The sequence below is a fragment of the Myxocyprinus asiaticus genome, chromosome 22 (assembly GCF_019703515.2).
Source record: "Myxocyprinus asiaticus isolate MX2 ecotype Aquarium Trade chromosome 22, UBuf_Myxa_2, whole genome shotgun sequence".
Taxonomy (NCBI): Eukaryota; Metazoa; Chordata; class Actinopteri; order Cypriniformes; family Catostomidae; genus Myxocyprinus; species Myxocyprinus asiaticus.
Genome location: NC_059365.1, coordinates 18,270,651 through 18,298,156, shown reverse-complemented (window position 1 = coordinate 18,298,156; position 27,506 = coordinate 18,270,651). Strand labels below are relative to the sequence as shown.

Here is a 27,506-nt window from a genome sequence, read left to right as displayed (position 1 = left end):
CAGCCTCGATTCTCTGCTTCTGCTGCAAGGTTGGCATATAGCAGCCTCTTCCGCTCATGTGCCTCGTCCACAGTATCCTCCCAAGGGACTGTTAACTCGACAAGAACTATGTCAGGTCTCAGGCTGGTGCTGGCGATTTCCAGGGGAAAGGTGAGTTTCTGGTCTAGGTCAACGAGCATCTTCCAGTCCCTGGCTGGGTCCAGTGGGCCTGCCTTAGGATGCAAGGTGTTTGCTTTTCTTTTCTCTCCCTCTCGGAGGAAAGATGTTAGACATGGGAGGGTTGACTGGGTATTCAGAGGCGCAGCATTGGTTGTTCTTCTTTTCTCCTCAAGTCCAGCTGCCAGACACCTGAGCACTTGAATGTGTCGCCAGATGTATCTGCCTTGTGTTAGGCTGATGTTACAACTGACCAAAATGTGTTTGAGGTTGGCAGGAACTGAGCAGAGGGGACAGGCAGTATCCTCTCCCAGCCAGAGGTTTAGATTTACGGAAGAAGGAAGGACATCATATGTGGCACGGATGAGAAAACTTGTCCTATTTGCCTCCGTATTCCACAGGTCTTTCCAGGTGATTCTCCTCTTCTCAATGCCCTCTTATCTCATCCAGCGGCCTTGCTTGGCTTGAGATATGGCTTTAGAGATCCTGGCAGCAGCTTCTTGATAGTGCACCTCCTCCACTACAAGTTGTCTGCATTCAACTGGTGTTGCTTTTTGCCAAGTGGGCTTGCTTGTTCTTAGCCCAAAACCCCCTTTTCCTTGTTGTACCTGGCCTACAATATCTCAATGTCGAAGGGCTGATTTTGCATCCTGGACCGCTATTTCTGGATTCCATTTCATCCCTGTTACTAGGGTTGGAGCAGCCTCTCTCACAACCATAACCCGGGACTGTGAGTATCATGTCTGACCTTTCTTTGGCACATTTGTATACCTCCGTAATGCTATAAATTGGGAGAGAAAGGACTCCATTTCCATACAGTCCTATGCTGCTGAGACATTTTGGTAATCCAAGCCATTTCCTTGCATGTGAGCTGATCAGATGCTCCAGCTTGCTTACATGTGAAAGAACAACTTATCGGAGACAGACACAGACCACTTTTCAGGTGTTCCCCTCCTACCACCCAGTGTGATGCCCTGATGATAAGCTCCATTGCCATTGTGAAGGCCAGGGGAGAGATGGTACAGCCTGGCATTATGTCTACCTCCAGGTGCTGCCAAGCGGTGGTGTATTCCTTTGTTGTGACAAAAAAACTGAAGATCCTGGAAGTAAGCTTTAACAAGTTGTGTGATGGCCTCCGGGACCTGGAAGAAGTTGAAGGCTGTCCAGAGCAACTCATGAGGCACTGATCCAAAGGCATTGGCCAGATCTAAAAATACCACATGCAGGTCATTCTTTTCCATCTTGGCAGTTTGTATTTGGTGCCAGATGACATATGCATGTTATAGATATCCCCTTCTGCACTGTTGTGTCCACCAAGCTGTTGCTCACTAGGTAGGCAGTGAGTCTTTCAGCCAAGACGCTAAAGAATATTTGGCCTTCTACATTCAGAAGGCTGATTTGATGAAACTGGTTGATGGTTGAGAAGTTCACTTCTTTAGGAATCAGAATTCCTCCTGCATTTTGCCATGCTTTCAGTATACTTTGTTTTCCCCATGCCAATTTCATTAGATTCCAGAGATATTTGAGGACTCCTGGTGCATTTTTATAGAGCCTATAACCATTGGGCCCTGGAGTAGATGCTGTTCTTGCCCATTGAACTGAGTTCTGAACCTCTTTCCATGTTGTGGGCTTTGTATCGATCTGATGTTCCAGTGTTTGGATTGGAGGCATATCATGGGGGATGATGACTGGTTCACTCCTCAGGTTGTCGGAGTATGTTTTCCTCAGGTGACCTCGAGTTCTCTTATAGGCACTCTATGAGTCCCGCTCTTCTCCTTGGCAAAAAGATGTTTGACAAACTTATAAGGGTCCTTGTAGAAGTCAGCTCTTGCCCGCTCTTTCTTCTTGTGTTGCTTTCGCAGACTTTCTGCCCATCGCAAAGTTGTGAGTCGCTGTTTTATTCCAGCCTGCAGTACGTTGATTCCCTCTTTTTCCTTCCTCCACTGCTTCCTCAGTTGTTGTCTTTCCCTCACCAATCTCTCAATTTCCTGCTGCCTTCTTGACTTAATCTGGGTTGGTGGATCTTTCCTCTTTTCCTTGTCCCTCACTCCAAATCTCTCTGTGCCATAGTTGAATATGATGTCCCCCATCTTCTCCATTTTTCTTTCCACAGGTCCTTTCAGTCCTTCTAGCAGCTGGACAAGGTCTGCATTAGTTGTCTCCCACTCATTCCTCATGCAGGATTTAGGACACAAGATTTGCGGCTTTTGACTCTCGATCTTCTGTTTTGCTGCTGATCTTGGCTGGCTGGGCCCTGTGCTCATAGTTGTTACCGAGTCTATGCTTTGTATATCATTGCTTGTGTTTGGGGTGCTGATACCCTGTGGACTGTGGTGGATATCCTGCCGCTGGGCTTCATTCGACTGATTTGGCCTGCCTCTTAAAAAGTACTGGTCGATGCGAGGCCCCTCGCCAAGCTCTCTTTGGCACTTTCTCCTGCCCTGATGGATCTTAAGGCCCTTGTTTGAGGTTATCTTTGACCAACAACAAATGCAGCTTTGGAGCTGGAGTCATGATGGAACATCCAAGTTGCCAGGTACAGTGCCAGGTAAGTTACTCAAAATAAGTAATTCACAACAAATTACTAATTACTTATCTAAATATGTAATAAGATTACTTTACTGCTTACTTCATATAAAAAGTAATTAAATTACTAATTATTTTACTTTTAATTTACTTTCTAAATCATTTTTCCTAGAAATGCTTTTGGTTTTACGCTCAAATAAAAAAATGTCTATATTACCTCTTCATTCATTGTCGCACATCATTCAGCTGTCACAAAACAGCTAACAGACGTACATATTAATTCATATTTTAAATGTATTATACATATTATTTTAGCACATGTACTTAAAAGTTATTTAATTAAAGTCAATAACTGTACTCTGATAACAAGAATGTAAAATGTAATGTGTCACCAGTGATGGGCAGTAGCTTCGCTACAAAAAGCTAAAAGCTTAACTACATTTCTGAGTAGCGGTGGTAGCTTCGCTAGTTTTTAAATCAAGTAGCTTTTCAGCAGCGAAGCTACATTTTTGACAAGGTAGAGGCATAGTGTTGACAAAAGCTACACCGCTACATCGCTACATCATGCCTTGTACCCGGTGTTTACTATCGCCAGTTTTGAATCAGAACTAAAGATGTCCGATCACAAATGAATCACTCATTTTAGTCGGTTCTTAACAATGAATTGGTCACACGTGATAGGAAAGCGGTCTGAATCAGTTCGTGATTCAATCTGAATGACTCCGAAAGCTTGCGCGCACGCTGCTGAATCATTTGTGCGTGCTCCCACTTGCCAACGCGTTCACGGAATATTTTAAAATTCGGAAAATAAAGATAACGCTGGTTACAGAGGATCTACAATCAATGAAAACAAAACCTGCAAATGCGTCCTATCGTTTGCCAGTGATGAAGAAGGTCTTTATAAAGTTCAACATGTGTGCAGCTTGTAAACGACTTCTGAAGGTAAATCCATTTTCCAACCAAAAGAGTATCAAAACACTTATTATCCTACACGAAAACACATAAAAAAGTACCATGGCATTACACTGTTTTTTAAGACATGTACCATTACCCGGGTGCACCATGTTAATACAATGGTATATGAATTTGGTAATCATATAGCGAAGCACCATGGTATTTCTTTTTGTAATACCTTGAAACACCATGTAAATACAGTAGTACTGTATATGAATATGGGAATCATATCAAATTACCATGGCAGTAACATGGTATTCTTCGAAGTACTTTGAAGCACCATGTAAATACAGAATGGTACATAAAGTAAATATGGTAGTTGTATTTCAAAGTATCATGATATTACCAACTGATACCATCATAAATCACATTATTATTGCCCAGATGTGCTCACACACATAAGGAATTTGGCCTCTTATCAAAAGCTTCCAGTACATACAGAAATACAACAGTAAGACACAGAATTACAGGATAAGATGAATAGTATACTGTATGTATGCAGAATGTTTATACAGGAATGTGCAAATAAAGTTGTTTAAATTGGTATGTAGATGTAGTATTATAAATATGAAAAATAAAATATAAAAATAGCTATTTTTCATATTGAACACGTGTTTGAAGAAGTAGTAGTATAAATATGAATTTACAAGTTTGTTTTTTTATGTGCAAATACATATTTCACCATACTCTATAACTGTATACTATATTGCATTAAACTGTAATATACTGTACCAAGGCTTTTTTGGGGGGGGGGTTCGGTTTCTCCCCTTTTCACCCCAATTTGGCATGCCCAATGCGCTCTAAGTCCTCATGGTGGCATAGTGACTTGCCTCAATCCGGGTGGCGGAGGATGAATCTCAGTTGTCTCCGTGTCTGAGACCGTCAATCCACGTATCTTATCACGTGGCTTGTTGAGCGCGTTACCGCGGAGACATAGCCCGCGTGGAGGCTCACGCTATTCTCCGAAGCATCCACGCACAATTCACCACGCGCCCCACCGAGAGCGAGAACCACATTATGTGACAACGAGGAGGTTAACCCAACGTGACCCTACCCACCCTAGCAACCGGGCCAATTGGTTGCTTAGGAAGCCTGACTGGAGTCACTCAACACGCAGTACCAAGGATTTGATAAACTTCATGTGAATACGTCTTTTAGATGCTTTTGCATTTGAAAAAAATATATGAATTAGCTTAAATGTAGCAAGCTACTTTTGGCATGTAGCTTGTAGTGTAACTTGCTACTTTTTCTGAAGCGTAGCTTTTAGCTTAGCTTAACTAATTTTTCTGTTGAGTAGTTGGTAGCTCAGCTAGCTATATTTTTGAGTAGCTTGCCCAACACTATGTGTTACACTACTTTTTGATTTAAAATTAATTAGATTACAGGAACTAATTACTTTGTAATCGGATACAACCAACACTGTTGATTACTCCCTTGGCTCCATTGTTGGTGTTCACAATACAATATGACAAATGTAGTGTTTTGTGATGCTACAGTGCTACTCATTGGAAAATGTTGCTTGCTATGGGAAGAACCACACTAATATGAAAATAGCGGAGCTACTGTTATGTTACTGAAAAATGTAGTTAAAGGTGCACTCAGTAATTTTTTCCTCATTTAAAAAGTTTAACTTCTAAAGACATGAATTGTAATTTTACAGTACAGTATATGTAGGAAATCATGACTACTCACATTAAAATTAAGATTTCAGTCATATCAGTAACCTTATAAAAGCTGTTTTATTCTACATGGAGAGGGTCCCCTCATGGGGGCTGCCATGTTAGAATCATATGACCAGCTGAATACTACTCGCTTAATCTCAGTAACCGTCCTGTTATTGGACACTCTCACTCATTGTTTAAAGAAATCATGGCTGACTGTTAATACTAAATTTCTACAGTGGCATCTGAAATGGAAAACTATTTTAAATGATGCTGCATCCAAGCCGCTAGGTGTCAGTGTAAGTCCAAGATGACACAAAGACAAAACTTACTGAGTGCACCTTTAAGTTAATAGCGTCAATACTTTTACATAAAGACTTCCCAACAGTAGCGTCTTAACTTATTCACTATCCACCCTCGATCCAACTTAACCAGGCACCAAATGTGCTAAAAGAGCACTGCAACGTATTTCAATCAAATATTCTTTTCAGCACAATCACGCCACATATTATTTTGTAATTTAGGCTCATTATATAGGTATGCCTTATTCACAAAACACAGCACTATTTTCTTGCTGCAATTTACTTGCTATTTCTGACATTAGAAAGTAGATGGTAAATTACATTTTATTTAAAAGAAATGTCTGTGTGCATGTTCTATTGATCATGGCAGCAATAATTCATCAAACGATGAAGATGAATGCCAGACACACGTTGCAGTCTACCGCACCACTTTTGACACTTTTGAAGGTTTCTGGATCACAGTGGACTGATGTGGTTCAGTCCCCGAACTGACCCACAACATAGGAAATTGTGTTGTGCATATCACGTTTAGCACTACATTTGTGGCCGTGTTTGCACTGTTATAAGCCCTTCAGTGAATCAGGTGCTAAAGCAACGCAGACAGCGCATGCAAATAAACCTCGCTATCAGTGACCACAATTTATTCTTAGTGAATTTCCCTCAAAAAGTGAGTAAGAAAAGTTGAAAAGTGATGGAGAGAGAGACAGCTAGAAAAAAAGTGTTGCAGTGCTGGAATATGTTGCATCAGGATTGCATTAGTGTCTTGCATTAGAATGCTCTGATCTTACAGCTTTTATCTCTGTCTTGTTCTCTCTCTGTTTCACTCTTTCTCTAAATCTCTTTCTTTCACACACACACACATACTCGCACACATAAACAGTATCTATTTATCCTCCCAAGGGCTTTTTGTTAGAAAGAGCTTCTATTGATCTACACTGATAATCATGTCGTTAAGCTCAACAGCAGTTTGTTGGTTTGAGTGTTTACCCGTGTGTGTGTGTGTGTGTGTGCAAAGTTTGTGAATGACGGGGATCTAATCACACCACCCACTGAGTATCAGAGCACGTTAAAAGTTTATATGCATTTGCTATGTTCAGCAATTTGTAGCGCCTGATCCTGCTGCCGTCCCCACCAGCATGAAGAAGACGTCCTTGCTTTATTGATCTCATGTCTCCGATCCCATCAGACTTCCCGAGCCTGTTTACCTAGACACACATATTCATTTATGAACAACCAGGCGCAATACGCCACAAGCATTACATGGCAAAATTATGCCCTGGACCAGCCCCCATGGGAAATTAAACCAGCGGCAAATCATTAAACCACAAGCAAAACATTAACAGGCATTTGCATTTTTATTGCACCTGAAAGAATGGCAAGACTCCATTATCACACACACCCAGCGTGGGAGTGGGGCATTGTTATTATTATGCTGTCCTGTATAAAAACAATAGCATTTAGCTGTATGAGAAGAGGAACGAGAGCCTTGTTTACTCTCGTTACATCTGCAAAGGTTTATGATTATTGAAAGAGTGCAGCCAGAGTGTCTGGCAAACCCAACAATGCCTCGTTTTGTTATGTAAATCCTATTGTCATAAACCTCGAACAAACAAACGAGGCAAACACGGTACCATCAGCCAGGCAATTACCTGAATGGGGAGGAAGTTTTGCAGAAACAGTTTGACTCATCTATTGCTTTCTCAGCATCTGCCAAAACTGTGTCCAGGAGTGATGAAATTTAGCCTTCAAATCTTTCTTATCTTCACAGGTGAGCAGTATATGTGTGCACGCGCCCCCACGTGTGTCTCGAGCTGTGGCATTGTCGACAGAACACACATCTGCCTCAAAGCTACCCCACAGCCGTCCAGCAGTGAACTTTGACCCAGATGAGACCCTCTTCGGACGACGCAGGTAACATCATGGAGTTGTAAATTAAATGGGTGAAGAGATTTAAAGAGACAGCTTGGGTGATTAGTTATTTATAGTTGTTTGTTACTCACACACTGTAAAATGGTTTGTAAAATGGTTTGTAAGTTAATATAGTAACAGCTAAATTAACATATTTTTATTTATTTATTCAAAGACATAGTTTAATATAACTAAATCAACTTGACTACATTGGGCTACACCAATGAAAGAAAAATGTAGGTATATTTCAGACAAAAGTGGAAATTCTGTCATCACTGTTCCAAACTCATAAGACTTTCTTTGGAACACAAAAGAAGAAATTTGAAGAATGCTCAACCTGCTCTTTTCCATACAAAAATGCATACAGTTTCCAGGGATCGTCAAGCTTTAAAAAGGACAACAAGGTACAGTAAAAGTAGTCCATACAACTTGACCACTATATTCCAAGTTTACAGGAGCCAAACAATAGCTTTGTGTAAGAAACAGACTGAAATTTATATCGTATGACTTCTGAAGACTTGGAATATAGTGCTCAAGTTAGAGCACTACGGACTACTATTATGGGACTTTAATGGTGTTTATTCGAAAAAGAACTTTAAGGCTGAAGTATGTCATTTCTGCACCACTGAATAATTTAACTTATATGCTTTACACACTTACAATTATGCTCTGTTACATTTTCATACAGTCACTGGTAATTGAAATTGTCATGATTTTGTATGTGTATGATCTGCTTTAGTTGTTAACACAATTATTATCACAGATTTCAATGGCTGACTTTATTACTGAGTAGTACTAGAATATGAAGAGGGCCTGATTGGACTCTTTAACCTCAGCTCATAAAAATGACATTTAGCAGTTGAATATACTCACATTCCTGTTTGATTTGAATCTCTTGAGAGTTCTCAAGTGCTCTAAACACTCCATTACAAGAAGACTGCAAAGCACTGCTGCTGTAGAACTGACAGTAAGTCACTCCGGTGAAAAGCTAATAAGTGAATAATAGATGTGAAGAATAAGAATCGCTGCCACCCACAATGCATTTGTCATGCATCTCTTTAGACAGCTCACATTATCTGATGCTGTTTGTGTGGAGTGCATTGAGACATTGTAATAGATAACTCTTCACTTCACCACCTCTGAAATACCTACTCTCTCCCTTATTCTCTCTTGCCTCTACCACACACTTTTCCAGCGTGATTCTTTCTTTCCCACTGTTTAAACTTTCACAGACATTTCAGGAGTCTTGCAACCAAACGGTCAAGGTTTGGGCGGCCTGTCCAGTCCAATTAGCCCCTTCTGGTAGTGGCTGCAAAAAGCATTTTTCTCTATTGACGGGCATTCAAAAGTAGCCGCATATTCTGACATAATAAATATTTTTTGCAAGCAACATATAAAATGCAAGTATTTCATTATATTATGGTAGATGTTTTACCAGTGTGTTATTCTGTTTGGAGGGCCTCCCTTGTGAATTTGAGTGATTCTGTGTGTTTAGGTGGGTGTCATTATGGGTGGAGATATTTACATGAGTTGTGAAATGGAGTGTGTTTTTGGGTGGGTAGTTGCAGTGTGTGTTTAAACTAATGGTGACAGAGAGAGTCTCATAAACACAGGCTTTGTCTCTTGCTGTGACAGTGACATTGGGTTGCCTTCTGCCCCCTCTGTCCTGCGCAGTTCCACTCGCCTTCGCTCTGATGAACAGATGAGAGCGGCTGAGCCAACACAGCAGGCTGTTTCTCCTCTAGCTTTGTCAATTAACAGTCAAAATGTATCAAATCAACTTAGCATGACACAAAACGAGATGTAATGGAGTAGATCACATTTCACACTGTGTTTGACCCTCCATCATTATTCCCCCAACCCCAATTTTCATATTTTGATTACTTCAACTCTGCTTTTTCCATGCCTCTCATTTTTTCATAATTTCCAGTATTTCTATGCCATCTATTCTTTTTAAAGGAATATTTCACCTAAAAATGAAAATTGTATCATAATTTACACACTCATGTTGTTCCTGTATGCTGTTATTTTTTTTACAAGGAACACAAAAGGAGGATTTTGCCATACAACAACAGTTCATAGTGATGATGTCTGAAAAGCTATTAAACAAAAAACACCAAAAAAGCATAATAAAAGTGTCCATATGTTTAATGCACTATATTCTGAAGCCATACGATAGCTTTTTGTAATGAACAGACCAAAATTAAGTAATTATGCACTGATAATCTTCCTCTCCGCTGCAGCTCTCAAATCAAATATGGTGCCTATGGCGCAAGTTGGCTGTCAACATCATCAAACGTCATTGGTTCTCATGTACAGGGCCAAATAGAGCGCAACAGTCTGGTTCCGGAAGTAAAAATCCCACTCATTTTTTCCATAGATACATTTATTTTCAACAATATCTTATAAACTTTTAAAGACAGACCTACCTCAATTTCCGAGGTTGTTCCTCGATGGAATTGCTTCCATTGAAGCTATTTGTTTGCGTTATTTCAACTTCATTGTTTAAAAATCGTGTTTGATAGTGGATGTTAAACAACTACTGTACATTACCCATGATCCAGCAGAGAAAGCTTCACCAATAAGAGAACTGCATCCAACCAAGCCTGCAAAACGTGGCTCGGAGTGACCGCCCACTCCCATGATGCACTATGAATGACGAAATCGAGTCGGTGTCTCATCACCCTTAAACTACTTATCTATTTGTACATATCAGAGTATTTTGCAATAAATATTTTGTTTCTTTACTTATAATCAACAAACTAAAATCAATAGTTTTATATATTCCCATTGATTTTTATTCAGTGACATCATTCGCAATGCTCCATGGGACTGTAGTCCGTGCCCTCATGAAACACGATAAGCACACGGTTTTGTACCTTTGTATTTTTGTTCGATTTTCAAATACTTTTTTGCAAAGTTTGTAATGTTGTGATTCACCTTGGAGCTGGTTGGTTTGGTTCAAGGCTAACAACTCTTTTATGAAGGATTTAATGAAAGGTCTGTGGGAAAAATGAATGGGAAAAATACTTCCGGAACCCAGATGGCTTAATAAGTGGGTGGGCACTGTTGCGTTCTATTACTCCTAATTAAATCATTAAATATTTAAATAAATAATTGTAATGAAAATGTATAAAACATAAAATCATTAAATTCATAATTAAATCACTATATAGATCAACAAATGTCCCTTGTAGTTCATTTTAGCACTAGTTTGCATCCATGTCATTTTAGCCATATCTTTGGGTTGAGTTTTCATTTCAGGGTTACGGATATCAGCAATTTATTTAACGACTGTGATTTTTTTGGAATTTCTGGTGAATTAGTTCAGGCATGTTTTTTCACAGTGCAGTTATAAGGGATTTCTTCTGAACTCATGCAAATGAAGTTGCCAACCAGAATGTTGACAGACACTTAATTTGAACACATATAGAAAATGTAGGTTGAAAAATGCTGTGAATGACAGTAACATTGGCTTTGGTGTGTGGACCATTCTTAACAGCACTGAGCAGTATGTTCATCTGGAGAAACATAATGTTGATTCTCTGAGAGAAGGTTATTATGGAAGAGGACGTCCTACTTTGAAAGGTGACGCCCACTGTTGTTGAGTGAAGTGCCGATAGCCATAACCCTGAAAATGAAAATACACGAAGCTCGTGCTTACATGAAAAATCAACCCACAGATGATGCTAAAATAAACATGGATGTAAACTAGACCTAAAATGTAATACAAGGGACTAGGGCTGCACGATTATAACAAAAATCTGAAGAATAAAATATTTTTTTGTGGGCAACTAACTGCATGCAGGGTTGGGAGGGTTACTATTGAAATGTATTCCACTACAGATTACAGAATACATGCTGTAAAATGTCATTTGTAACATATTTTGTTAGATTACTCAAGGTCAGTGATGTATTCTAAATACTTTGTATTATTTCTTCAGCACTGGTAGATTTTTTTCACTTGTTTTGACTATAAAAACTCTGCCAGTACAGTAAGACAAAATACATGTTAAAAATACATTCTCTGAAAAACCTAAATATCTTATGCAGTGTTGTTTCTAAAACAAGATAAATCAAATTGATCTTTTTTTAAGGATTTTTAGATATTTTTACAGGAAAACAATACAAAATGTATCATCAAGAATATGATTTTTGCCCTAATATCAAAGGTCTTACTAAAAAAAAAAAAAAAATATGATCCAATGTGAATTTTCTTGATAAAAAATATGATCGTGCCTGATAACGTGCATGTAAAATGGCTAGAAATAGCATTTTAGCTTAGCGTAAAGCTGACAATTTACACAAGGTTTATTTCTATTTCTTCAGCTTCAAGCGTCTCTGTCTGCTCGTATGAATGTAACACATCATAAGAAAGTGTTTCACTGCTGTTCAAATGCACTTTGGATCGCATCATTTATATGTATACATTTTTCCATCTGAAAGGACTAAATATTAAATGAAACAAATGACAATAAAATGCAAAGTAATCTCTTCAGTAATCAAAATACTTTTTGAATGTAACTGTATTCTAATTACAAATTATTTAAATTGTAACTGTAGTGGAATACAGTTACTTATATTTTGTATTTTAAATACATAATCCCGTTACATGTATTCCATTACTCCCCAACCCTGCATGCCATATTCTTTATGTAGGCTTCACTTCCAAAACAAGCTGAGAGTTGTTCCTGAATTGAATTATTGCATAAAAAACAAGTGTTTTCAAATTTTGTTTACATTTGAATAAATTATACACAGAAACTGTGCAACACAACAATACTAGAATACTAGGACCAAACAAATTTTGTAAATGAAAAATCTTGACACTACGGTAATAGATCTAAATTGAATGATGTAATTGACACTTTTCACGATTAGTTAATAGCACCAGCTGTAATTGTAATTATTTTTTTGATTAATTGTGCAACCTTACAAGGGACATTTATTGATTTAATGATAAGTGATTTAATGATTCATTTAAGGATTTTATAGCTTACTTTTTATTTAATTATGGATATAAATATTTAAATATATATTTAACATTTTCATTTTGAGTAATTTGGCCCTCCATACTCACGTGTCTCATGACCAAATGGCATCATGTATAACCTGTGCCATATAGCACGCAAGTCGTATGGATTAATTTTATGCTGCTTTTATAGTGACCACAGCAGTTTTCTCTCCTTTTTGGATCTTGACAGATGTTGTCACTAAAATGGCTATGTGAGAAAAATAACAGTATACAGGTTTGGAACAACATGATTGGAACAACATAAATGATGACAGTAAATAAATGATTTTTTTTGTTTGTTTTTCTAATTTCATTTTTTTCACTCCACCATGTTTCTTTTCTCTTTCTGTGTTTCTCTATACTTTTCATAATTTCTTTTCTGTCTCTTGCAGGGAGTTTATCTCGGGTCTGAGAAGCTTCAGTCAGTTCTACAGTGGACTTGGAGAAGCTTTGTGCAGTAAAGAGCTGACAGCACTCAACAGCTCCCTCTGCTGGAACGGACAGGAGATGACAGACAAGTGAGTAGTTCAGTCAATGCTCAGTACCAATACAGTATTCTTTCATTTTAGAATCCCATTTGATACTAAGGCAATGAGGTACAACAGGTCACTTTATTGTGTAATCAGGACTGTTATTAGACACAATATTCAAAATATAGCACAGACTCAAGGCCTTATTGCATTTTTAAATAGCAACAACATAATAAAACTATTAGGCTACTACTATACAATTTATCTTACCATTGTTGGAATAGTGCATTAACCAATCAGGACCAGAACTATCTGTTTTATAATAGAAGTTGTTTCAGGATGGAAGAGGCTTCTACCCCTATATGACTCACACACAGTCTCTATTAGTGTTTTTATCCTGGCATTTCTAACTAAGTGCGTAAATGTAGCATATATTACAATAGAATCAGCCTTCTAAATGCTTTTCAATATTACTACAATCTCAAAATGGCCTTGAAGAGACATATTGCCCCCGAGCTTGTCACAAATCTTGAAGTCTAAAAAGCTTTCAGAATAAAACTGAGACAGCATAAGTGGCTGGTGGCTGAGCGGATGATTTTGTGTGTGTATCTAATGAGTTTGGCCGACTCCAGTATTAGCTGACAGGCAACAGGGTGTGAATTGTGATGTGGGTAATGTGGGGTAACTCACGTTGGGTGGTGTGTTGGCTTCCCTGTGCTTGGTTAATTGCTCCTTTCGATCGTTTGCGCTATGACTGCCTGTGACTTGCTCTCCATGTGCCCTTTGGAACCCAATTTAGAATTTACCATATTTCTGTTCGCCATGTCCCTTGTGTTTCTGTCCCATAACTCTCTCACTCACTCGCAGTCCAAATCAAGTTAATGTTGGCATCAGAAAATAAATCTGTGCATCCCTGACCCAAACAGAAGAGCTTTAAGAGCTGCAATATCTCATTCTAATGATTTTCAGCTCAAAAATGAAGCCCTCATTTTGCAAGTGCAAGTAATTTGTGTATGCATGTGCTCAGTTTTTCTTATTCGTGTCCTCATAATGCCCTCCCTAACCCTGTCTGTTTGGTGTATCTAACTCGTTTCGTCACTGTTAAGTGTGCGTGTTTGTTTGTGAGCTTCATAGGCAGTAAACAGAGGTAGGAAGGCAACAAGGCATGTCCAGATTCAATGTTTGTGTAACATACTGTACTTTCTATTAAGATGCCTTCATCTAGCCCATTTTTGAAGGCAGCACAGTTCCAGTAACTCTCATATATGGGGATATGAGCTGTGTGTCATCAGACATTTTTAGATCAAGTCGCTGTCTTCTACCAGAGCTGATCACATCAGTTTTGTTGTCAGGGCATGAACCCAAATGCGCTCTACATAAAGTAAAAAATTAACTAGCATTCTAAATCGCTGTCAGTTATTTAAGATTTGACGTATGAACTTACACTTTGATTGCACTCATTTATTAAATAAAATGTTGTGTCAGTTGTTAAAAGACTGTTATCCAATGTTATGGAAGTCACCATCTTTGATGTTTACTTTCGTTGCTGTCACTGTGATTATAGACCTTATTCATGGATATCGCGAGAATGGACTCTTTTCACATTTTCGGGTTTGGAACACGTGTAAACTACAGTATAGCGGAGTAAACTTTTATAGCGTCGAATGGGAGATCATGGCAAATATTATTTTTGCATTCCCATTTTCCCAAAGAAAAAAATCTACTATTACATTTCCTCAACTCTGTAAAAAAAAAAACAGAGATTGGTGGATTAGGGCAGTCAGAAGAGAGAAAAATGCCAAATTTACTACTTTTCAGCAGCTATATTTGAAAACTATTTTTTTTTTATTACAGTCTGAATTTTTTTTTTTTAAACAGTCGGGTTACAGAAGTAAAAATCCCATTCATTTTTTCCGGCTAATTAATTTTTAACAATAACTTTTAACTGTTAAAGGTGTAGTTCACCCAAAAATGAAAATTCTCTCATCATTTGCTCACCCTCATGCCATCCCAGATGTGTATGACTTTCTTTCTTCTGCTCAACACAAACAGAGATTTTTAGAAGAATATTTCAGCTCTGTCCATACAATGCAAGTGAATGGTGGCCAGAACTTTGTAGCTCCAAAAATCACATAAAGGAAACATGAAAGTAATTCATATGATTTCAGTGGTTAAATCTATATCTTCAGAAGCGATATGATAGGTGTGGGTGAGAAACAGAACAGTATTTAAGTCCTTTTTTTACTCTAAATCTCCACTTTCAATTTTACATCTGAAAGTCACATGTGGGTGAACTATCCCTTTACTGGATGGTATATGCTTCTGTTGAAGCCAATAATCCACATAAATTTGACTTTATTTTATAGAAATCCTTTATAATAGCAGAATTCTTGGTTATGAAGTACACTACCTATGATCCTGAAGAGAAATGCTACACCTATCTGAGAATCACAGCGAACAAGGCACGTATTCACATATGAAAATACACACATGAATATTTTGCACAAAAAAAATAAAAAAATAATAATAATTGTTTCCACACTTATAATCAACAACTTTAAAACAGTAGTTTAATATTTTTCCATTTTTAATTCAAAGATGTCATTCGCAGTGCTTCATGGGATTGTAGTCTTTTTGTCAGATTTTCAAATACTTTTTTGCTTCAATTTAAAGTTTGTACTTGAAGTGCGTGATTCTTCTCGGAGCTGGTTGGTTTGGTTCATGGCTTAGAACTCTTTTATGAAGGATTTCATGAAATCCCTATGGAAGAAATGAATGGAAAAAATACTTCCGGAACCAAGACTGCTGAAAAAGCGGATGGGCACTGTTGTGCTGTATTATAACACAGTTTGTTTTTTATATATATTTACACTAAATTATTAAAAAGTTTGCTAGATTTACACTGCGTAACAAGGTGAAAACGCGTAAGGGCTTCAAAAGGGCCTTGATTGGTTAATCGTTCATACAGACTGTATTCGCAATACTATAAGTTGCTGTATAAACTGGGCAATTCGAAAGTCACACCTGTTAGTAAACACAGAACATAGCCTATTTGTCGTCATTACAGCATTATGCATTATTAGTTGCAGCTGTTTGCTCTCCAGTAAGTGCAGCTGAAGAGTAAGTGGCGGTGAAATGGCGTGCTCAGAACAGCATGCTGAACAGTTGGCCTTGGGGACCGACAGCTGTGACAGAGGGCTCTCAGGCCCTCAGGAGTTAATTAGGACCAGAGAAAGTGAGAGATAGGGAAAGAGAGAAATAGACAAGGATGAGGGGGGAAATAAGGATGCAGTGCCAGAAATGTCTGTAGAATCTCAATGTCATTTTTCGACCGCTAGTGAAATATCATAATTAATTTTGGAATGTGTTCAGACTCATTTTATGCAGCGTGTTGAAGATGGAGCGCTCTCTCACATTCTGTGCTGGGAAACGAGCCATCACAAAGAATGTTACAATTTATGTGGCCCTGATATATTGAATAGTCTGCTCAAAAAATGTCAATGCATAAAACTTTTATTAAATGCAGCGGTAAAATAAACACGCTGTTCTGCTACAGCATCATTCCAGTTTATTTCACTCAAAAGAATAAACAGTTGAAACTATGTAGAAATGTTCTTGAAGACCCCATTGACAAGCGTAGTTCTGTCTTGTCTTGATGTATTTCCTGTTGAAACAGGAAATCAGAGCAGGACATACTGTTTTGAAGGGATCATTTTTTTATGTATTTTTTTAATATGCACAAAAATCTGGACATGAATAATCAATATTTTTGGTCCGTTTTAATTGAAGAGAAAATCTTTAGACTTTAGAAAACTCTTTCTAAAGTCAATTTTATTGGGTCTTTAAATTGAATTTCTGTGCCTCTAGTGTCACCAAACGGAATTGCAAAAAAAAAAAAAAAAAAAAAAAAAGGGGGGGGGGGGGGGGGGGGTCCCGAACAATGGGCTTGCCAGTAATTGGTTGGACAAACAGTGAGTCCTGGCCCAAACTCATGCCATTGGGTGAGGTATGAGCCATACTGGGCAATCAACCTACAAATGGCTTACTTATATGAAGAAAAAAAAACACACACACTTCACCTTTAATGTAATGCAATTAATATTGCAAAATCAAATATCACTTTAAAGTTCAGTTGAAGCATCTCTCGCTAGATGTGGGTTTTTTTTTTTACATGAACTTATGCCTCAGAGTCTTCTCTCTTACATTCCCCAACCTTTTTCTCCATGTCTATCCAATAGCTCCTGATGCTCATGAATGTTCTTCAGCATCTCTAGCAGGTTTGGGCACTGGGGCATGCTGGATCTCTGAGGGGTGCTCAGTAGGACCATGAGTCTGAGCAGGTTCACTGTACTCATGGGCTCCAGTATGAGTAGCTGGTCCAGACTGGAGATCCACAGGGTGTTAGTAATTTCCTGTAGTAACAGTTGGGTTTCCTGTGCACCAGCTGTACAGTAATGCCTGTGGTGGATTCTTTTTCTTTTTTAAAGAGTCATAATATCGAAGTCTTAAAGAAGCAAAAGAGGACTATTTTACATTGTAATATGGTAACCTAAATAAACATCCCAAAAATGTCAACTCTATACTTTTTTTTTGCTATTTCAATATTTATCTTTCAAAAGTAATCAAGAATGAATTAGTGCTATTATTCCATAACAGTTAACTTTACATGTATGTAAATATACGTTATAAATAGCAACATCATTTTAGTTATGCAGAACTATCTCCAACAAAAATCTCTATGACATCAAACATTCAGAATGCTGCTCTTGTTAAAGGAATATTCTGGGTTCAATGCAAGTTAAGCTCAATCGACAGCACTTGTGGCATAATATTGATTAACATAAAAATTACTTTTGACTTGCCCCTCCTTTTCTTTAAAAAACAAATATCTGGTTTCCAGTGATGCACTTATAATGGAAGTGAATGGGGCCAATCCGTAAACATTAAAATGCTCACTATTTCAAAAGTATAGCCACAAGACATAAACAATATGCATGTTAACATGATTTTAGTGTGAAAAAATCACTTTATAGCCAATTTTTCAACTTTGTTGTCATGACAATGTAATGTCAACAATCACTAAAACACTAATACCACTGTAAAAATGACGATTTCAACAACTTTACAGCTCAAATGAGTTTTAACAGAAGAATTAATGTAAGTGCTTTTATAAAATTATTAGCTTTACATTTCTGCCTTTAAACCCTCCAAAAATTGGCCCCATTCACTTCCATTGTAAGTGCCTCACTGTAACTTTGATTTTTGATTTTTTTAAAGAAAAGGAGAGTCGAGTCAATTTTTTTTTGTGGTAATGAGTATTATGCCACAAATGCTGTCGATTGAGCTTATCTTGTGTTGAACCCGGAATATTCCTTTATGTTGAGTGTTAACTACATTAACATGAAAATTATTATCTTAAAAGATAAAAAATGTGGTGTTTTAGGTCAAATCCGTAATCCATCCACAAGGATTGTCTGAAGCATCTTTCTGTGTCTCAATCAATAAAGCTTATATATTAAGCTATCTTTATTCATAGTCAGTTCATTCTATTTGTTAAGAGTAGCTTAATGGGATTTGGCATTTTATTTCACAGTTGTGTCTTCTCATTAAACAAAGACTAAACAAACCAGGACTATTGACACATGTAAAACAGAAAGATGGACTCATAAGTGAAGATAATTAAGGGAATATCTATTGGGCATTCAGGGAGGAATTCAATTAAAAGTTTTAAATGATGCTTGTTTTTCAAAACATACACACCAAATAATTGGCTCCATGTAGAAGGCTATTTGGGTATTGCATTTGATTGCTAAAATAAACCAAACAGAAGCTGAGACATCTTTACATTCTGATGTTTTATCAAATAGTGCTTTAGAATTAAATTTCCTTTCATTTACAGCACACCTAATTAAATAGCTTTCTGTGTTGAAACTCTCATTTCAGCCACACCATTAGCCTAATTATAATTGTGTTTTTGCAATAACTTTTGACTAGTTATGTATCTTGTGACTGTTTGCCCACAAATAATGCCCACCATCTTAACCAGAACAAAGCATTGTTTTCCAGACACACACTAAAGATCCGACCTGATAAGGCTTGACCCTGGTCAGCAGCACACAGGTGGGTGGGTGTCTCATGTCTCATCGATCTAATCACACTCCCCATTAAACGCTGCCCATATCTTCTGATCTCCTCCCGCTAATGAAGCTCGTGTCTGTATTATTAATGTGATAATTAAAAGCAGGAGGTGAGCTGCCATCAGAAGTCATAAGGAGAATAAATATGTATGGAAATGTAAGAGGCAGTGCATTTAAAATAAGGCGATGTGAAAGATAGATAATGGACAGAATTGTTCATGATTATGTCATCTCTAAAAATGGAGTATGAGGTCATAACTTTGGCTCATGTGATTGGTTTCTGCTCATGTTCATGTTCATGTTCATGTTCATCACAATGGAGATCTCTTTAATATCTCAAATGTTTCTCCTAGTCTGCAATGAGGCTGGATGGAGAGCAATTTTTCTAATGAGAAACAAACAGCATTAGTCTCACATGTGTCTTACATGAGTTTCAGAAGAGACCTAAAAAATGTCTCAAACTGTGCTCAGATTTGCTCACATACCAAACTCTGCAATTAAAAGTCACAGATTTAGATATGAGCTCAAAGTTATAGCTCTACACTTTTACTGTATGTAAACAATCGTCTGTAGACTCTGCTGGGTGAGTTGAGGTTGGCGTTGTGGCAGTATCGGATCTGTCACTCACTGTCTCTCTGTCGCCTCAGTGCCGCACCAATGTGCCTGTGTGCATCAACACTAATTAGCTTTTAATAGGGAGTAATTAAATGGAACATGAGTCCAAGGAGGCCTAAGGGGAACAAGGAACACTTGGGCGCAGATACACATGCACACATACATTTTTAGCTGTTGATGATGCCCAACATATGCTCCAGTTGCTCAGAAACATTCAGATGCCAGCACATGTCTGACCAAGTTGTGCTGCTTTACTGTTGGGGTTATGTGTGAAAAGAGTGAAGACAGAGCAATTATCAGAATAAAAATATGCTCACACATTCTGATTAAATATCAGATACCATTAATATTTATGCTCCTGTTCATAGTGAGTTATTCATTTTAGCTATGAAGAAAATCCAAACAAAAGAAGCCACATGGGATCATTTATTCAAAAACCTTGGTCATCTACAATAATTGATTGTTTTTAGGATAGTAAGTGTGTTAGATATCAGTGTCCTCCTGGAGCAGTAATCTGTAGTAATTTATAATATGTGCTGAATGGAAAAAATGAGCTTGTGGGTCAAATACTTAAACATTTTTGCTCAAATAAAATTCCAGAGCTTATTTACATTTTTGCCTTTAGGTGGCAGTAGAACCCCATTTTAGAGCTCTTATTCTTTTGGTAGATGACAGCTGATCATTGTTAGTTCATTTTAACTAATGTTGTTAACAAATGGAACCATTTTGTAAAGTGTTATTACATATTAAAAAATTATATATAATTTGAAATGTACCCCTTTTGCTTGCACTCGAGCTGGCATGGACTCCACAAGTTTGATGATCAAAACCTGATGATCCATGTCATCCCAACATGATTTGAGAATGTTCCAAAGAACATCTTGTATGTTTTTGTGCAAATTACTTAATGTTGTCAATATCACAAATTTGTGATACATTTGATTAATGACCTATAAATAGTGCTGAATCTTTCTTTCTTTTTTTTTTTTTTTATGTTATAATGTTTGTTTTAAAATGTAAAAAACACAACAAAAAGAAAATCAGTTTATTTCCAGGTATAAATAGGTTTAGAATCCAAAATGTTCAATGTGGTTTCAGACTTTTGGACCTCTGTCTAGTCAAATTTGTGGAGAGAATGATGTGCATAATAACCTGTAATTTAGCTGTACTAATGTTATTTGTTGTCAAATTTGTACGGTAGCACTAATTGTATTGTTTTCTCCCTTGAATTAAACACGTCAGCTTGTATTATTCTAAGCATCTGCAAAATGAATAAATATAAATGTTAAATATGAGTAATAAAAGTCTGTGTCTTTCTGCAGGTTTTCTGGTCCTGGTCTGAAGAGAGTCCATCCGCACGGTTCTGAATCCAGACAAAAACCTCCCGAACCCGTCATCAGCCAGATCAACGACAAACTCAAACACATCAATCAGGTGTGTTCACATACTGTTTATGAGAAAACACACTTTTTAACATGTGAACTTTACAGCAAACATCTGGGTGTAATCATATGCTGACAATTCTCCAGCCATGCTGTCACTCAGCACACAGACATAAACTCATCACCTCTGTTTTAACTCCCATCACATCAGTCTGCCCGTCATCATATAGACACATGTTCACACACACTGTATTTGGCTGCAGGCATGTAGATTATCAGGAGTTGCAATAGGGGCTGCTGGTATCTCTGCATTAATGTACACAAAGCAGAAGCTTTCATTCACTCTCTTCCTGCCTTTAAAAACAACAGCTGCGTGCTATACTGTATCACCTTGACTGTGTGTGTGTGGTTTGTGTCAGGGTGTGTCTGCTTATATTTCACGTACAGTCCCTTCCCTATTGTAACCAAGAGCTCACTGATATTTGACCCGTAAGGGTGGTCAGTGTATGTGCTGTGGTAATCCAGAGAGAACACAGCATCTGGCTCATCCACTGGAAGTTCACGGGGGGATCAATAGGACGTTTCTTTCCACACTTCCTCTGTACCTTGAGGATGTGTGTTTTTGGCTGGGTCGTAAGTTATGTTGCAATGCAACCTCAGTGTGAATAGCTATAGGCAATGGTTAGTAAAGTTTGCATCCAAGTGTGCATGTAAGTGAGAGAAAGATTGAGAGTGTGTGGGGCCTTTGTGTATGTAAGTGTGCATATCTTGTGTTGTTCAGTCAGTACAAGTATGCCTGGTGCTCACTGTTGGGGTGTAACTAACTAAAAGTAGCAATGCTACTAACTTAACTACATTTTTCAGTAGTGTGGCTTTTCCAGTAACAGTCTACTTTTTCCCATGAAACGTTATTTGCTGTTTTTTTATGTCATGTTGTATTGCACACACAGAATTGCAGCAAATAAGGTCTCCTAAAATGTCTTCTCTCTTGTAGGAAACATTGGGAATTCTGAATCACTTTAGCGAATTGGTTCATTGGACGATTCATTTCAGAGAGCCAGTTCAAGAAACGACTTACTAATTTGCCGCATTTCCACTATCCGGCCAAATGAGGGCGTGTTAGTGTGTGTCACTTCCGAGGCTTCGTCATGCCTGCTCGGGGCATCCTCGGGGGCCAATGGCCAAGCAAAGGCAGAATTTCATAGAGTTAGGTTTCATATATGTTCAAGCTTAATGTTGTCACCCTTACTGAGATACTTATTTAAACAGGGTTCCCATGCGTCCTGGAAAGCCTGGAATTTTGCAGTGCTGTTTTCCAGTCATGGAAAAAGTCATGGAAAATTAGAACAATACCTAAATGTCCTGGAAAATAATTGTTTGTCCTGGAAAATATTTCAGTAGAATAAAACGGTTTGACTGTATTGCTAGCAAGGTTACATGTTCAAAAACATGGTAATGATCGGGACTCGGAATAGGAGTCAAATACACAAATTCATATCGTTTTGTCTCTGCCGGCGGCTGCACATTGTGAAACAACATTATGGTTAAGGGCGCTTACACCCTCGTGATTGATTACAGTAGCAGTACATCGTGTACTTGGCAATTGCGGTCCAACCGAGGCAGATCACTTGATTGGTTACAGCTACAGCCAATCGGGTGCTTGTCTGCAGCAGCATGTGCACAGTGAGAAGGAAGTATAGTGCTGCGTCCGAAACAGCGTACTGTCATAATATGTACTGTATTTGATAAAGGACACACTTATCTGCTGGCGCAAACCGGTATGGGCATTTATAAACTATCCAATGAATGTAGGGAATCTCTGTGTAGAAATCAGTGGGTGTTTCTAAACTAACCAACGAAAGTAGGGAATCTCAATAGTTTGAAAATGCCTACTGATTGGGAAAAGCCCATTTTTATTCTGCAGAGATATATGTCTCGTGAGAAGCGGCACTCGTGAAACTTCTCATTCATAAACAAACTGAATGACCTGGTAAATGTACCGTCCGACTGAATGAAAGGGGCATGTTGTTTGTTTACTTCAGCATCGGCATGTGATCTACATTGTTCATCACAGAGAGAAAAGGGTGGAGGAGCTATTAAAGTGTAAAAGTAAATTATGTTTATACATGTTGAGGGGCTTTCACATGACTTGCGTCAGGGCTGCCGAATACATTGAAGTCTATGAAATCAGCGCAACCTCAGCTCCAACTGAAGTATTTTTCACACACGTTTTTGCCTCACAAATAATGTCTTTGAGAGTACAAAGATACAAAAAATATTTTAAAACTGTCCAAATTTATGAAGAGATATTGAATGTCTCATAATTTATTTTAGTTAATTATTACCTTGTCGTTTCCGAGTGTCCAGAGACCCTAGTTATTGAACTACAGTAATTACATTCACCAAAAAAAAAAAAAAAAGAAGACCAGAACAAATGAGTCCTCTTTTTACTTTCTGCAATCAAAGCAATTGACATTTTATTCTGTTCCAAATAAATGTTTTAAATATTTATTGTGCACACCTCCCACTTTCTTGCGTGGCAAGCTCATAAATTCGCCCTTCTGTGACGCTTTCTGTAACGCTTGTCATGTAGAGTGCAAAGCACCGCTTGACACTGGCATTGAGCGTTGACTTGACTCAACAATGCGCTTTACAATGATGAAAGGACATTATTGAAACTCAAAATTATTTTTATTATTGTTGTCTTTTCTGATAAAAGTCATGCAGGAAAATGATACAGTAGATCTGCTTTGTTCTTATAATGCTTAAACATTCTATTAAAGTCAGTAGATTTTACGTGCAAATTTTAATAAAGGAGAAGGTAAGGATGTTATTGTTACTCATTATTAGCCTATTATTGTCTTATTGGATGAAAAGTCATGCTCGGCAATTCACAAACTGAATGGAAATTATAGATCTGCTTTGTTCTTATATTGCTTAAATACTATAAAGTCTCTTGGCAGATTTCGGTGGTGAACATCTCAAAATGATTCAGTGACTCACTCATTGCATATAAGATGCTCATTTATCGCCACCTAGTGGCATCTCCAGAAGTGGTCACTAAACTAGTTGATTAATGAAACTGAACAAATTTGTGAAACAGAAGCAAGCCACACCAAAATACCTTTTATTTTTGCTACTAATTCTGCACAATTGTGCAGATAATTTTCTATACTTGAATCATTTTAGCTTATTCTTACAAAATATATATCCCCGGAAAACATGTCTGTGGATCAGTGATTGTCTCAACTTTTTTGACCCTCATGAGTTTGCATCCCTGTGAGTTATAAACTTTAGACAACGATGACAGTTGGACCACTGATTTTTTTTTTTTTTTACTTATTCACAATGGATTGGTAACGTGGTGATTCAGCCTTAATATCTCAGGATGTAAATTAATTTTCAATAATTCAACGATCGGAGTCAGCTTATACCACGGTTACCACATGTAGTATGCGGAAAACACAGAATCTAGTCATAAAAATGGCATTAGCAATAAAATTGTGATATGTCCTAGTGTGATAATTAAAATGTCATGTCAAGTCTCTGATTTAATTGAATAAATAAATAATCTGCAAGTGATACACACTTCAAAATGAATGTGTAGAGACGGCTGCTCATACACTGAAAACGCCTCATATTTATCATCATGTGCATTCTTGTGTGTGAGATGACAGAGACAGAGAGCACTCTGAAGTGCACAGCACATACAGACTATGTATTTATTTAATTAAATCACATCTTTATGGGGATTAATAATCACACTGGGCCATGGAGCAAACTGCTTACTGGAAGTGAGAAACTACAGTCAAAAACACACAGAAATGCCAAAATAAAAGCTTGATTTAAATGGGTGCATGTGTTTTTAAATATTTTAAATATTACACTTGTTGAGTGCATAAAATGCCCTGGAAATGTCCTGGAAATTTGTGCCTTGAAAAGAGTGGGAACCCTGATACTGTTCAGTAATTGCAGAAATAAAATGTATTATGTGATAATTATACAGGACTGTGCAAAAGTCTAAGAAACATTAGACTTTCACAAAATATTTGGTCATCATTTACTCCCCCTCATGCCATCCCAGATGTGTATGACTTTCTTTCTTCTGCTGAACACAAACAAAGATTTTAAGAATAATATTTCAGCTCTGTAGGTCCATACAATGCAAGTGAATGGTGACCAAAATATTGAAGCTCCAAAAAGCACATAAAGGCAGTATAAAAGTAATCCATATGACTCCAGTGGTTAAATCTATATCTACAGAAGCGATATGATAGGTGTGGGTGAGAAGCAGATATATATTTAAATCAGTTTTTACCATAAATTCTCCTCCCTGCCCAGTAGGTGGCAATATGCACAAAGAATGCAAATCGCCAAAAACCAAAGAAGAGTGTGAACGTGAAAGTAGAGATTGATAGTAAAAAAGGACTATTGATCTGTTTCTCACCCACCCCATCATATCGCTTCTGAAGACATGGATTTAACCATTCGAAATTTTGGTACCCATTCACTTGCATTGTATGGACCTACAGAGCTGAAATATTCTTCTAAAAATCTTTATTTGTGTTCAGGAGAAGAAAGAAAGTCATACACATCTGGGATGGTATTAAGGTGAGTAAATGATGGGAGAACTTTAATTTTTGGGTGAACTATCCCTTAAAGACAGTTATTTTATATCTTCTGCTTTATTGTGTCCATTGGAAATATCAATTTTAGATTTTTTTGCAAATGGGATAGAATAGATTTAAACAAGGAGTCCTGCAACAGATGGCATAGCCCCTACAGAGCCCGGATCTCAACATGATTGAGTCAGTCTGGGATTACGAAGAGACAGAAGCAACTGAGACAGCCTTAATACATAGAACTGTGGCAAGTTCTCCAAGATGCTCCAATAGCATAGCTTCTTGACTGTAGTTTAAACTGTTTTAAATTATGAGTGGTTTGTAGCTGAGCAAAGTACAATTTCAAAGAAGCGTTTTGAACACTGTTGTTGCTTTACGTGTAGTTGTATGTGTGTATGTGTTTGATGTAGGGAAACCCACTGTGGCCCCATACTCTATAAGCCCATTTTAGCAGATTAGCACAGTGCTCTTGTTTAAACAGTCCACAGAGACATCAAAGGAGGATGAGTCGTGGGCCCTCAGGCTGTGAAGGAGGGCTGTTTGGTCAAGCCTTGTATGGAACGGGCCGTCAGTTTCTCAGTTACTCATGCAAACACATTCCCTCTCCTCTCCTCTCCTCTCCTCCCCTCTGTCCACTCTCTCTGTCTGTGACCTATTTTACTTATTTTTTTGACCTCCTGAGCAGCTCCTGTGAAGTGTCCAGCTGTTATTTCAAGAGATGCTGTCACATTATTTGTGTATAAGACACTAACGCACACACATTTTTCTGTCATGGTGGGGACTTTCCATTGACTTCCATAGGCCTTATTCACAGCAGCGCCATCTTTGATTTTTGACAGGAATGACAACGAGGCTGTGAGCGATTGGATTGTTCTGCTGAATAAACAAAAAACAAAAAAAATCTTTCCAAGAAATTTCAATAGACAAAAAACTCCACACAACACGGGATGTGGAAAATTAGATGTGATCTAGGAGCTTTATGATAGCTTTATACTGTGCATGTCATTGAAAATCTGTAAGTCTATCCCTCACAGCCTCGTTTATTATTCCTGTCAAAAATAAAAAATGGCTCTACTGTGAATAAGGTCTGTTGTTTATACACTCAGCTTATGATAATTTCTGTCGCTCCTAAATCTAACTCTCCTGCAAACCCATTTGCATCTTCTTTGAGATATTATTTAGTATATTTATTAAGGCTATTGCTTGTTCCCACAATATAGGTGATTTCAAGTTTTGCTGTCCTTTCATCAAAATGTTGCTTTGATTCAGGAGTGGCTTTTGTATTTCATACTCAGAACGATAATTTAAGGGATTCACTCCCATATTTAAATGATGTTGTCATTCCCAAAACATTGCAGTGTGTATGTGTGTTGCCAATACTAGCTTAGTAGTGCTCATGTCTGACAGAAAAAAGGCAGAGCAAGTGAAAAGACCTCTGTGCACCACAGATAAACACATCCGCTGCCCCTATAAACACATCAACAATCACATATACAATAATGTGTGTGTGTGTGTGTGTGTGAGAGAGAGAGAGGGGGAGAGAGAGAGGGAGAAAAGAGAAAGAAAGGAATCCAGGGTTATTTGTTGGACTGTGTGCATGTGTATTAGCCATGTCTTTGCTATGATATTCTCTGATAAACATCTACAATCTCATGAGAATAGAATCAAATCAAATCAATGATCATGATCAAATCAATCAAAAACAGGATCTGCAATGTAATTTCAGACAATGTCCTAAATGAGATAGAACAGAACAAGA

The 27,506-nt window shown here is 37.7% G+C and overlaps 1 protein-coding gene across 1 annotated transcript in view; it reads left to right on the top strand.

Annotated features, from left to right (window-relative positions):
• gpc3 (glypican 3) overlaps positions 1-27,506 on the top strand; it is a 216,746-nt gene that overhangs the window by 124,222 nt on the left and 65,018 nt on the right. The window contains exons 4-6 of the mRNA XM_051650296.1: positions 7,368-7,510; positions 12,914-13,039; positions 21,066-21,177. Coding sequence (XP_051506256.1) covers positions 7,368-7,510; positions 12,914-13,039; positions 21,066-21,177 — 381 coding nt within the window. The remainder of the gene's footprint in view (positions 1-7,367; positions 7,511-12,913; positions 13,040-21,065; positions 21,178-27,506) is intronic.